The 13,633-nt window shown below is 38.2% G+C and overlaps 1 protein-coding gene across 5 annotated transcripts in view; it reads right to left on the bottom strand.

The window, feature by feature from the left end:
- Positions 1-206: 206 nt before the first annotated feature.
- The window catches only part of MSH3 (mutS homolog 3), a 183,102-nt gene continuing 169,675 nt past the window's right edge, over positions 207-13,633 (bottom strand). For all 5 annotated transcript variants that reach the window (XM_063085678.1, XM_063085681.1, XM_063085682.1 and 2 more), the window contains 3 exons: positions 9,444-9,573; positions 3,073-3,244; positions 207-456 (listed from right to left, as the gene is read on the bottom strand). In XM_063085678.1, coding sequence (XP_062941748.1) covers positions 345-456; positions 3,073-3,244; positions 9,444-9,573 — 414 coding nt within the window. In that variant the 3' untranslated portion in view covers positions 207-344. The remainder of the gene's footprint in view (positions 457-3,072; positions 3,245-9,443; positions 9,574-13,633) is intronic.

Below are 13,633 nucleotides of genomic sequence, written 5' to 3'. Positions count from 1 at the left end.
GAATTACATTTTTATATCATTCTCTAAAAGTTCATGAATTGCATTCTATCACTTTTGGCTTTATTTAGAATGTTTCGATTTTATGTATAACTTAACTGTCCATGAAATTTTCTACTTACATAGTGACGTCAATATTCAAAAGTGTTTATACTTTGAAAAGTCAGGAAGATAGGAACCTGAAAAAGACTTTCTTGACAAGAGGCCTCTTTGTTTCCAATAGGAATATATCATGGTCATAATTTTATGCTCACATGTCACACAAACATGGGCTGTTACTGGAGAGTTATTTTGTACAGTTGGTATTTTTAATTCTCCATTTTTGGTTCAAAAATGTAGTCTTCATTTTAATCAGGAACAGAAGTCTGTATTTCTTCCATTTCAAACTCATCTGTCCACTTTTGCAGGTCTTTTGCATTATTTATCACCCATAACGTTGCAAAATACTTTAGCCTTTTCCTGGAGAGAAAATAAAATACTGCTTATTTTATAAATGAAATTGTTGGAGCCAATACATTTCATTAAAAGCTATGAAAATCTACGGCATCAGAAGAGGAGGCAGGCTCTGTGGTTAGGAAGCTGTATCAGCAGCATCACCCTTTCTGTGAAAGGAGCTTTCAGAGCTGAGCTATAATTGAGGGACGGAGGTTACTAATCACCACTATTGCCTTTGGCCTTCTTCTAAAATCCCTACCTCCAGAGAGGGGAAAACCCAACTTCCTCCCCTTCTAATTCCAGCAGAGGCTGTCTATGCATGTCTATTTGCACCTGAAGACAAAAATACTCCTGCTGAGTGTTCCCAGGTTGAAAAGTAAAATTGATTTAGTAAAATAAAGCTAGCTGATGAAAGAGTAAAATGCCAGAACAACACAGATCTATTTTTTTTTTTCTTCTGTAGAATAGCAACCCAGTTAAGTATTTAGGGTTTGGAGCTGTAGTATATGAGTTCTAATTACTGCTCCACCACCAACTAGCTATGAGACCCTGGGCAGGTTTCCTGCCTTCACTTGGTCTCATCTTCCCCAACTATAACATGAGGATAACAATAGTACCTAACTTGCAAGCCTGTCCTAAAACTCAAGTCAGTTAATGTATACAAAGCAATAAGAACAGTAACTGGAACAGTGTTTAGGCTGCTGCAAACGACTGCTCAGACTTCTGCACACAGTAAGCATTAGATATCAGCTATTACAACAAATCCACATGAAGGTACAGATTCAGTTTGACTTCTTTGATCTGGCCAATACAACTGATGTGATTAGCACTTTTAGCAAAAAGGTAAAATAACAAATTATCAGATTCAATCCCAATGCAACCTCTTCCAATAATTCTCTTGACTTGTCAAGATAACTTTATAGATTTCAAAATGTCACATACTAGTTGGAAGAATTAAAATATTTGTAAGTAATCTGTGAATTTTCTTGCTCTTGCTTTATGGGCTATATAGCAGCAACAAGTATAGACTATCATATTTTATTGCCTTCCTGTATATATATTCTTTGTAGTAAAGTTTTATTCTAGTTTCTTCAGGGAAAAAGAACAATAATAATAAGACAACAACAAAAGAGGATTTAATTTTGTCTTTGAACTTTGCGAAGACTGAGGGCTAAGTTTATTTTTTAACTCTCATGGATAATTTTCTCTCTGGAAAATTTTTATATTAATCTGCCTTATAACAGAAATAGGCTGAAATTGTTTATGCCACTTTGCTTTTTTTTTTTTTGGGGGGGGGGGAGCTGGCCGGTACAGGAATCTAAACCCATGACCCTGGTGCTTAGTGTTATAAGGCTGTGCTCTAATCAACTGAGCTAACTGGGCAGCCCCTATGCCACTTTGCTTCTGATTTGGCTTGCAGAAATATTCCAGAAGAGAGTGCCAACAGAAGAGGCTATGCATCATTTGTAGTATTCTAGCCCTTGGGCTTGGATTGTACACCACTGAAAAGTGTGGAGTGCAAGGTAGAATCATGAGAGAAAGGAAGTGGCAAAAGAGCAGCAGATTCCACAACTGTACTTCAGTATACAAATTAGCAACTGTTTCTTCAACTAGTATTACAGGTATTAACATTTCAATATTGGAATTTGGTAATGATTCTCAGAACCAAATAGTATTCTTGAAGTATAACAAAAGGATGACTTGTAGCCTGCCAAGATTTTCTATTTGATCAACAATCTGTTCTCTCATGGTCACGTGGTTACCAACCAGCAGTAATGTCCTGTCACTGGCAGATCAGACTCTCCAGGTAGGGCAAGGGTGAGGCAGGAGGTGGATGGAGATGTTTTATAATTTTCTATTTGGGAACCAAAAGGCAGTAACAAAGTACACCTCAGGTTTATATTAAAATTAGTTAATATACTGACTACATACTGGCTGAATATCAAGGGTGAGAGTTGGAAAGCATTCACATAAGCATTCTAGGAGACAGAAAGAAAACAGTTTAGAATATAAAACTTGCTTAGTATGAAAATTCCACAAAAATGTAGATAATGATTATGATTACATGGTTACATAATACAATTATTTTCATTTATGTCCTGACAAAATTCCTAATTTCTGAATGCAATAAATGAATAAAAGAAGTTCTCTCTAGGTTCTAAATATTGAGGTTTCTTAATTTTAATTTTAATTTTTTGGCAGCTGGCCTGTTTGGGGATGTGAACCCTTGACCTTAGTGTTATAACACCATGCACATAGCACTCTCACCAACTGACTTAACTGGCCAGCCCTAAATACTGAAATTTCTTTCAGAGTAACTTTTCGTATAATTGAATGTTTTAAGCAACTAATGTGTTGGCATCCATTAAGAAGTTAACTTAATTCTTTAGAAAAATGACTGAAAAACCAATTTAGCAACTTAATAAAGACCTGACTGATAAACTGAAAGAGATAAAAGATGGACTGAATTCACCCCAGCTTTGCCTAGAGCTCTTTTCATTTTATCGTAATTAAATGTTTCAGAATATTTGAAAAGATGCTTAAAAGTAGATCTGATGTTCATTTACAGGACAATCCTTTTCTTTGAACTACTTGGAAGGTTTCACTATAAACCAAAAAATCCAGCACAATTCTTCTGACCTTTTCATAGTTACTAATCCTTCCAGCTCTTTTGACTTGTGAGCTGCTTTCTTCAAAATTTCCCCAGGAACATCTGCTAGTTTAGCCACATTTAGTCCATAACTCCTTGCTGCAATTCCTCTGGTTACTTGATAAAGAAAAGTGACAAAATCAGGGATTTGTTCTTCCTCACCTATGAAATAGAGGAAAAAAGATCAAAATCATGCCTGAAAGCTGAAATAAATTAGAGTCTTACAACTTCATTAAAATTTACAATCTGAAAAATAAATCTATTGTTCCTAATCATGTTAGCTCCTTTTATCAATTTTTGCATATCTTGAAAAAGGGTAAATACTGTTTTGAAAATACTTTTGCACTTAGGATCTTTTAGTTCACTTAAAGTAGTTTTTAATAGGGCTAGCTGGTTAGCTCAGGTGGTTAGAGTATGGTGCTGATAACACCAAGGTCCAAGGTCCGATCCCGGTACCAGCCAGTTGTCTGCCACCTCCTCCCCAAAAATAGTTTTTTAACTATGATTCATTGCAAAATCTGAACTGAACTTCTATATCAAAAAGAGAACGATTCTGATACGTGACACAATATTATTTCTCCTTTAAAAACAGATAAGGAAATATTACACGTTGCACAGTTTAAATAACAAGACTGAGAAATTCTGGTTAATTAATATTCTGGTTAACTAAGAGTTATACATATTGAAGTAGATGCTGTTCCAGTACCACCCAGATCCCACCTATGACTCTAGGACTAAGGGTTTGTTGCCCCAGCTGTCAGGAAGGTTATTAGTCTGTGACCCTCCAATATATGCCATCTTTGGGAATGGCTGTAGCTGAAGAGAGTTGCCTCATCCAAGGTCACACCTTTCTTGGGGCAGCCTGCAGCCAGTGACTAGTTGTTATGGGGGTTGGTAGGCAGCGTCTAAGATGACCACCAAAGAGCCCCGCCTCCTAGTGTGCATGCCTTTGAGTCATTCCCAAGTGTGGCCTGGACCTAGTGACTCACTTCTAATGGGCAGAATATGGCAAAAGTGATGGGACATCATTTCAGAGATTAGGTTACAAAATACCGTGGCCTCTGTCTTAGGCATTCTCACTTTCTTGCTAGCTGTGAGGAAAACCAGCTGCCATGTTGTGAGCTGCCCTGTGGAGAGGCCAACTTGGAAAGAAAGTGATGCCTCCTGCCAACAGTCAGTGACGGATTGAAGCCTGCCAGCAGCCACATGAGTGAGCTTGGAAGTAGATATTCTGAGCCCTGCCAAAAGCCATGTGAGTGGGCTGAGAAGCAGGCTGCCCAGTCAAGCCTTGAAGTGATGCTGGCCTAGTCAGTCCCTTTACTGTAGCCTTGTGAGAGACCCTGTGCCACATTACCCCTGGATTCCTGACCCACAGAAACTATGTGGTGATAAATGTTTGCTGTTTGAAGCTGCTATGTTTTGGGAGTAATTTGTTGCATATTGTTTGCAAATTACCCCAAACTCCTAATGAAGGGTATCAACGCCTGGCTCCCTCACCCCAAAGCAAGGTAACTCTGAAGGACCATCCTGGCCTCAGAGCTTTCTGCAGGGCTGGCTGACACCTTAAGACTATAGAGCCCAGCCCAATACTGAACAATTCTGCCCTTAGGTGTCGATCATGAGTGCACTCCCCAATATGCCTCTCGAATGCATATCTCAGAATCTGCTTCTTGGGGAACCCAGTCTGCCATACATATACATCACATACATTTAAAATTTTTAAAGAATTGAGATATAAAGAAGTACAATAATAGTAAGATGACGCTGCATAGTTTAATCTTTGATAAATACAAAGCACCTCAGGATTATGTAGCTTTTATTATTAAATTCAATATAATTGCACTGTGTTGCAAAAATGCCCAAGATGGGCCAGATTTACAATGATTTCAGCGACCCTAGTATACTTACAAGTTTATCAAGAGCTTTTTCTCATATATTATTTCATTTGATAAATGTGTATGCTTTTATTCTTTTATCAGCAAAAAACTAAAAAGCCAGTGAAAAAGGACAATGGAACTTTCTTTACCCTCCTCCATGAATTCAGCACAAATGATAGCTTTCTAAGGGTGGGTGCTAGAAGTGGGAGGGAGGTGAAAAGAATGCCCACGCTCAGGAACACGTAGGCTCAAACTTCCATTACAAAGCACTAAGAATACCTTTTGCCTCCAAATAAAACTTAAGGAACACAAAGAACAGGTGAGGAAGTGGGTGGGAACAGAGTAGGGAAGAAGCAGGTAGAAACCAGTGCCAGCAAACCTGGACACTCTTCGATGTTCACAGGACTAAGAGTGACGTGAAGTGCAGTAAGCAATCAGAAAAGCAAACTTTCCTCACCTTTAAGACAGTCTATCTCTTCAACTGAGTTAGTCCTAACTGACTCCTGCCAGGCTCTCCTGTATAATATAGCCTCCATGCTGGGCTTTCTAAAATAAGCCCATCTGTCTGACATCCGCCTGTCCAACCATCCACTTATCCAGCTGGCATTTTCTGAAAGCGTAACAAGTGCCACAAAACTCCCCTACCTAAAAATTGCTTTGCTGGTGGTGTTTTAATTCTTTAATATATAGTGTGTGTGTGTATATATATATATTTAGAGAGAGAGAGAGAGATAAGTAGCTATAGAGACAGCTATAACAATGTTTTTTTGTGTAATGTATAACATAGCTATGAAATATAGCTAAATTACACAAAATATTACATTGCTCTGAATACCTTGTTAACACATCTCAGTAACAAACAGAGGCTGAGTTTGTCAACACATGCTGGTCTCCACTTCAGTACTAATCATGGTAGTTCTCACACCTTCAAGATAAAAAATGTGACCACTCTTCCACAATTATCTGGGGAAGCTCTTTTTTGTAGTTATGTTCTGCCTCAAGAGTCCTTTACCTTCATTTGGTTAGAATGTGCTGCTGACAGCACCAAGGTCCAGGGTTCAATCCCTGTACTACCTAGCTGCAAAAAAAATAAATAAATACAATGTAAAATAAATAAATAAAAATTAAAAAACAAAAAGAAAGGATACTGAAAGAATCCTTTACCTCTCTTGGGGGGGGAGGGGGGGTAGGATGGAAATGGAGGCAGAGAAAGCCAGGTGAGAGATAAGATGAATAAAAACAACTCTTTATTTAAGGCCTCACAACAAAAGTTCTTGATGAGGACTTAACTATTTATAAGCTATGATCATTCCTCAAATGGACATTATTGAAGTTTATCTGGCACTGCTTAAAGTCAGTGAAAGTAATAGTTCACTTTTCTGCTTGTCATACAGGGAAACAGCACAATTTATATTTAAGTCAAACTTCTCTAGGCAGTTTTTAAAGAGATGTGTGATCAGATGATTTCTGAAGTCTCTTTTAGAATAGACTCATAAAACTTTAGCGATGGATAAAACTAGGTGACTTGTTCAAGATTTTACAGACTGGAGTAGATTAAAACACAGGTTTCCTGACAGCTGATCCATCACCTTACCATTAAAAATGATTTCCAACCTATACCTGAAGTATAAATCAAATATGAAGGTATAAAGGAGACATTTTCATTCATGCAAACTCATAAAAATTTTACTTCCTTTAATTGATATTAGTAGCAACCTATCCAAAAATCTATTCTATTCCTAAGAAAACCCTGATGTTATTTGGAACTAACTCCCTGACCATTTAACTCATATCCACCTCCAAAAGTTGATCCTCGTTAATCAAGGCCCCTCAAAATCATCCCTGCCATCCTTACTTCTAAGGATTGGTTTAAGAATGTGCATGTGATTTAAATCTGAAGACAAGATGGGATAAATGTGAGATGCTAGAAGGCATATGAGAAAAAGTTCCCTTGTTCCTAAGAAAGAGTCAGGGAATGCTATTCCCTTTTGTTCCTCTAGACCTCATCAATTCATGATGTGATGCCCGAGAGCACAGCAGCCATCTTGCCACTAGCCTGATGAGGAATCCAGCCAGGCGGGAAGACACAGACAGCCTGGGGAACTGCAAAGAGATGGAGCTGGAGCCCACTATTCCTCTGAGGTTCCTATAACATGAGATGCACTTACTGTCTGAGCCAGGGTGAGCCCTAGTTCTCTGACACTTGCAATCAAAGGCACAGAAGAGTGGGTAAGAAAATTCCTAGGATGCCAGCAAAGGCAGGCCTCAGGACAACAAACAGCTGTGCAGCAGGCCCAAACAGCAGCCAGTTTAGATGAGCAGGAGGAAAAAGGGCTCTTGGAGTTAGGACCCTAGTCGGGACAATTTAGAACCAATAGGTTTAACTATGTGGAAAAACATCTAGGGAGGCATTTTACAAAGCTATTGGAGGGTATAGGAAGATTCAGCTATAGACTCAAAGAAAATTAAAAAATGAAAAATTAAAAACAAGGTAATTCCTTAAGAAAATAGAAAAGATTGTAAAAGAAAAAATGCACTTGTCTCCATATTTGGCTCATCAGTAAGCAATACTTACATGGCAATAATAGTGAAAACAATGAATAAGAATCAAATAGGAAAAAATGTGAAATGACTATTGGGAGGACACAGGAAGGGAAGGCTGAAGATTCCCAACTAACACAATGAGAAGTCCGCCAATAATGTGTCAAGTTGATGAATCAATAGATAGGAAAACATGCATATTACTTAGGAATATGACAGAAATGAAGGAAAGATTTGAAAGCTGCTGCCTTGGGACTAGATGGGGAAGGGTGTGAAGTGAAGGCGGGGGAGCTTGCTAGCATGAGCCTTTCACCATCATTTAATCTCTAAAATTATGTTTACTGATAAAAATTTAAATCAATAAAATAAAATGCCAGAACACTCAAGGGAAAGGTATAATCCTCTGGGTTAGCGGTCAGTTCACACCAAATGCTTGGTGGCATTAACTCCTCCCCCGCCCTACTGGTGACCTCTATCTTGTTTGCCCCATGGGTTTCGGCTTATAAGCCTCCTCCTGTCATTTTGGATGCAAATTAATATACAAAACTACTTCCGTGAGAGAATTTATGGTTTTTTTTAAGACTAGATGTTAATGAAAGGCAGGAATTGTCTAATATCAAATTTATCTTGGGTCCAGTGCTTTGTTTTATTTGGGCCAGTAGCCTAATTCCTTTTCCAGGTTCATCTTTATTACTTTTCCAAAATAAAATTTGGACTCTGGAGTATCTTGAATAATGGGTTTTCCATTGTAGCTCACCAATTGTGCAAGCTATCACAGCCCCACAGCTGGTAGCTTAAAAAAATTACTACTGAACAGGAAAAAAAAAAAAAAAAAAAGCTAAAGTCTACTGTATTACTTATGGCACTTGAATTTATTTCTATTGGCTAATAGTGTTCTTCTTCATAAAATATCTCATTTCTGTGACACCAGTCATAACTGGAAAGGCTAAGAGAAATATTGTAGATCCCCCACAGCAGCACTAGCAGAGTGGAAGAGAACTTAGAAGCAGAAGACATGGATTTCTAGGCTCAGTTAGGACCCACCCAAGTGGCTGACAGGGGCAAACTACTTTACCTGCCTGAGATTCCATTTCCTTGAGATATTAAGAAAAAACATATGTCCAGTAATGTATATGGCCCTTAGTAATGTTAAACAATATCTTGGGAAAAAATATTGGTCATTTTTGAAGATAACTAATAATACTCTGCACTTGACTGTCAAGGCATCTTTCCTGAGATAATCATTTAAGAATGTAAGGCACTAAGAGGAAAACCTAAGTTCCCTCTCCCCTCCCCCACCTTCTTGCAGTAAAAGGGTTGCCATTTGTATTAGTACATTTTGTTTTGCTGTAACAGAATACCTGAGACTGGGTAATATATAAAGAACAGAGGTTTATTTGTCTTATGATTCTGGGACAGCTGCATCTGGCACGGACCTCAGGCTGCTTCTACTCATGGTGGAAAGCAACAGGCAGCCAGCAGGTACAAGCACATGACATGGCGAGAGGAAGCAAGAGAGAAAGGAGGTGCCAGGGTCTTTTAAACAACCAGCTCTCACGGGAACTAACAGAGCGAGAACTCACTCATTACTACCCCCCATCTAGGGAGAGAATTATCCATTCATGAGGGATCCGCCCCCGTGACTCAAACTGTCACACTGGGGATCACATTTCCACATGAGTTCTGGGAGGACAACACATCCAAACTCCATCACCATTACAAATGAGATGAGGAAGACCAGAAAAGGACTCAGAGATAGCAAGGATAAATGTAAATTCCACCTGATCCAAAGCTTAGAAAGAATAAATTTGGACAAATGTTATTTATAACTGACATCCACAGCTTTCATTATTAAGTAATAAGTTCATGTTCCTATAAACTTTGAGTTATCAAACAAAAACCAATAATATTCTACTTGTACCTACGGCAGGAATATTTCATACCTGGATCTTGTTTGCTTTCATCCTCATTGACCAAGAATCCCATGTGGTAATTCCCCACCTGTTGTGAGTAACTTTTTTCTAGTTCACAAACTGGCGGATAATGGGTGACAAACAGGGTTAAGGATTTCACCTAAAGCAAGAAGATGTCATATAATAAAAGTTATTTTTATTAATTTTATTTGAATTAAAACTTTTCTTCAGCTTCCTGTTTTAAAGATATTTAAACCTTCATAAAATTTCTTTTAAACCTTCATAAAGTTTCAAGTAAAGTACATGAACATCATATACTATTTATCCAGACAACCGATTGTTAATATTTTCCTTCCTCTCTTTCTACTCTACAGACACATACACTTTTTCCTGAACCATGTGAGAGAATTAGCTGCAGGCATCATGACACTTCTTCTCTACATACTTAAGATTCTATCTTCTAAGAACAAAAACATTCTCCTATGTAACCAAAATAAAACTATTACACTCAAGTAATATATTACTATTATATAACATATAGTCCCTAAATTTCCCTAATTGTCCCAATAATGTTTCTTTTCTTCCTCTTTTCTTTTTTGTCTTATCTGACATTAACATTTTTGAAATACTGGGCTAGCCAGTTGGTTCAGCTGGTTAGAGCACGGTGTTATAACACCAAGGTCAAGGGTTTGGATCACCATACCGACCAGCCACCAAGAAAAAAACCCAATAAAACAAACAACAACAACAAAAATTTTTGAAGTATCAAAGAAACGTGTTTTGCATAATGTTCTTCAATGTGGATTTGGCTGACTTTCTTCCTAGAGTAAGATCAGACATTATTGCCAGGAATACTCCATATATATGTAGGTTATGTGCCCTTTCCAGTGCATCACCTCAGGAGGTACATGATGTCAATTTGACCCATTACTGGAGATACTAAATTTGATTACTTGGTTTAAGTAGGTGCCCACAGGATTTCTTCACTGCACTGGTAACTTTCCCCTCCGTAATTAATAAATAAACTATGGGGTGATACTTTGAGACTGACTATCCTTTCTCCAGCAATCTTTCATTCAAACTTTTTACCATCTACTGATCATAGTTGCTTGAATCGATTATTATTATAGTGGTTATTAAATGCTGATTTAAAAAAAAAAAAACATTCTCTCTACATTTATTAGTTGCCATTCTGCAAAGCAGGGCTCTCCCTTCCCCTCTCTCACACTATGTTAAAATTTACTTTTGTTTTGTTAGTGTCAGTATAGATTTGTGGATTCTTTAATAAGTATTATTTTAAGACACATATTATATATTCCAGAAACCCCTACCTTGAGGAGAGTTAACACCAATCTTGGTGTAAAGTTAGCAGAAGGGGGTAATTAAACTAAAGAACTCCTGTTTTGATTCACCTACCATTCACCTTTTTAAAAGTCAGAAATGTGCCTTCTCTCTCATAACAACTACAAATAAACCGATTAAGGCAGAATTTCTTTAAAATGCTGCTTTTAAAATCTGCCCTGAAGGACTTTAGGACTAGCCATCTCCATGGTGCCCTTCCCCTGAACTGACATGCATTTCTAGCCAGAAGAACTAGGTGTTACATTACTCTCCTCAAGACCTCCTTCATTCCTTTTCTCTGATCTCTCCTCCACATCCAGTAATGACAGACATCACGAAAATAAAGATTTTCCCGCATAGATAAGGAGATTTCTGGTTTCTTTCTTCCATGTAAGAAGCTTGGAAGTCACCAAGTCACCACTACATCTTGACAAATAAAAAGCAGAACAAACTAAAAAGTAAACAACTCTTCTTAGATTTGTAAGAAAAGTGAAGACACAGGGCAAAACACTGCCCCCCCCCCCCCCAAATTAGATAAGTAGATAGGCAGACACAAAGAATCACAACTTTCTAGAGCAGAAACCTCCCAGGGAACCAGTGTCAGGGCAGGAAAACCTGAACTGATGAGTTGCTGGAGGCTCAGTGGGGATGAGTCTGAGAGTTAAGAAGGGGGTTGGGGGAACCCAGTCACGGGGGGCTGGGGGTGGGGAGGACACACTTCTGTGAGTTTTACCTCCAGAAATTTGACCTTGTTCTCACAATAAATATTGGAGAAAATTCTGACAGAAGGAGAAGAAAAGGAATCATTTTGAAATACTCCAGAGCATTCTGTTGTTAACAAGGTCTGCCCTTAACAGAAACTATTTAACCATAGCCTAACATGCTGGGTTTTATCAGAGCCTAACTGATGTGGCAGAAGAGAAGAGGACTCATCTCCAGCCCTCCTCTAGCCTTCCACATGGAGAAGGGAGATACCCAACTCCAGCCCAGTCTAGTCTAGTCTAGTTATCCTGTCTCACCAAAGGTGGAGGTAGGGAGAGACTGAGAAGCACTTGCGTATTTCACAGTCTAGTGGCACAGGCTCACTAAAAGACTGAGACCTAATCATAGAACTATAGATACTTTCCTTCCCCCGACCCCTTACCACCATATAACTAAAGGTTTAGTTACAGCTGTTCCTTTCATCAAAAACATCATATCCAGCTGTCAAAAAAAAAAAAAAAAAAAAAATCTACAAGGCATACTAAAAGGCAAAACCCCACAAATTCAAAGAGACATAGCAAGCATCACAACCAGACTTGCATACAGCAAGATGTTGGAAAAATCAAACTAGGAATTAGAAAAAAATTCTGTAATCACAGGACTACCTCAAACCAGTTCTACTATTTGACCACTTGCTTAAGTTGTTTTGCAGATGGAGCAGAGTGAAAATTGTATGTCATGAAGCCTAGGCATGAGCAACAGAAAAAGCTTTGATCTCCAAAGATCTCCAAGTAACACTTGGTACCTACTTTTCCTCCTCATAGAGCCAGGAAGACCAGGACATGACGAGAATCTGAATGTCAGAAACTTTTCAGAAGCAAAGAGTCCTATAATGAGGAAGATCCAATACACTAACCAAATCTGGATTTATGTAGAATTAACCAATCAAACTCTCCTGACTTGAGACTTCCTCTCTCTTTTTCTTGCTCCCCAATACCTTAAGTCATATCCAGACCCTAGATCGGGGAAAGAGATTAGAGCCCAGCCTCCTGTCTCCTTGCCAGTTGAGTTTGCAATAAAGCCATTCTTTTCTCAAAAAACTGGTGCCATGGCATTGGCTTCTATGTGCATTGGGCAGCAAGCCCTTGCTTAGTAACACTGTAATTAATATGCTTAGGGTTCTAACATATAAAGTGGTCAGCATGCAAAAACAGACAGGTAATGCAAGCACAGAGATGGAAATTCTAAGAAAGAACCAAAAAGAAATGCTAGAGATCAGAAACAAAAACACTGCAACAAAAATAAAGAATGCCTTTGATGGGCTTACTGGTAGACTGGACACAGCTAAAAATCTCTTAGCTTGAGAATATCTCAATAGGAACCTTCTAAACTGAAATGAAAAGAGAAAAAATAACTGGGAAAAACAAACAAAACAACCAGAACAAAATATCCAAGAAGTGTGAAGCAACTACGAAAGGTATAACTTTGGCATGATGGAAATACAAAAGGAGGAATGAAAAGAGAAAGGAACAGAAAAAAATATCTAAAAGAATAATGACTGATAATTTCCTCAAATTAATGAGAAACACCAAACCACAGATCCAGGAAGCTCAGAGAACACCAAGCAAGATAAATGTCTCCAAAACGACACGTACGTATATCATATTCAAACTACAGAAACCAAAGATTAAAAAAAAAAAAATTCTGAAATAAGCCAGAGGAAAAAACATCGTACCTACATAGGCATATGAATGAAAGGCATACACCTCATTTTATTGCACTTCACTTATTGCACTTTGCAGATATCGCATTTTTTACAAATCGAAGGTTTGCAGCAACCCTGCGTTGAGCAAGCTAACAGTGCAATTTTTTCCAATACCATGTGCTCATTTAGTGTCTTTTGTCACATTTTGTTAATTCTCATAATATTTCAAACATTTTCATTATTATTATCTGTTATGGTGATCTGTGATCACTGATCTTTGATGTTACTACTGTAATTGTTTGGGACACCATGAACCACACCCATATAAGATAATGAACTTAATCAATAAGTGCTGTCTGTTCTGACTGCTCCACCGACGGGCCGTTCTCCCTTCTCTTTCCTTCTCCTCAGGCCTCTCTATTCCTTTAGTCACACCAATACTGAAATTAGGCCAACTAAAAACCCCACAATG

The sequence above is a fragment of the Cynocephalus volans genome, chromosome 2, assembly GCF_027409185.1.
Source record: "Cynocephalus volans isolate mCynVol1 chromosome 2, mCynVol1.pri, whole genome shotgun sequence".
NCBI lineage: Eukaryota > Metazoa > Chordata > Mammalia > Dermoptera > Cynocephalidae > Cynocephalus > Cynocephalus volans.
The sequence above is the reverse complement of the archived record's forward strand: the minus strand, read 5'-3'. Positions and strand labels throughout refer to the sequence as shown.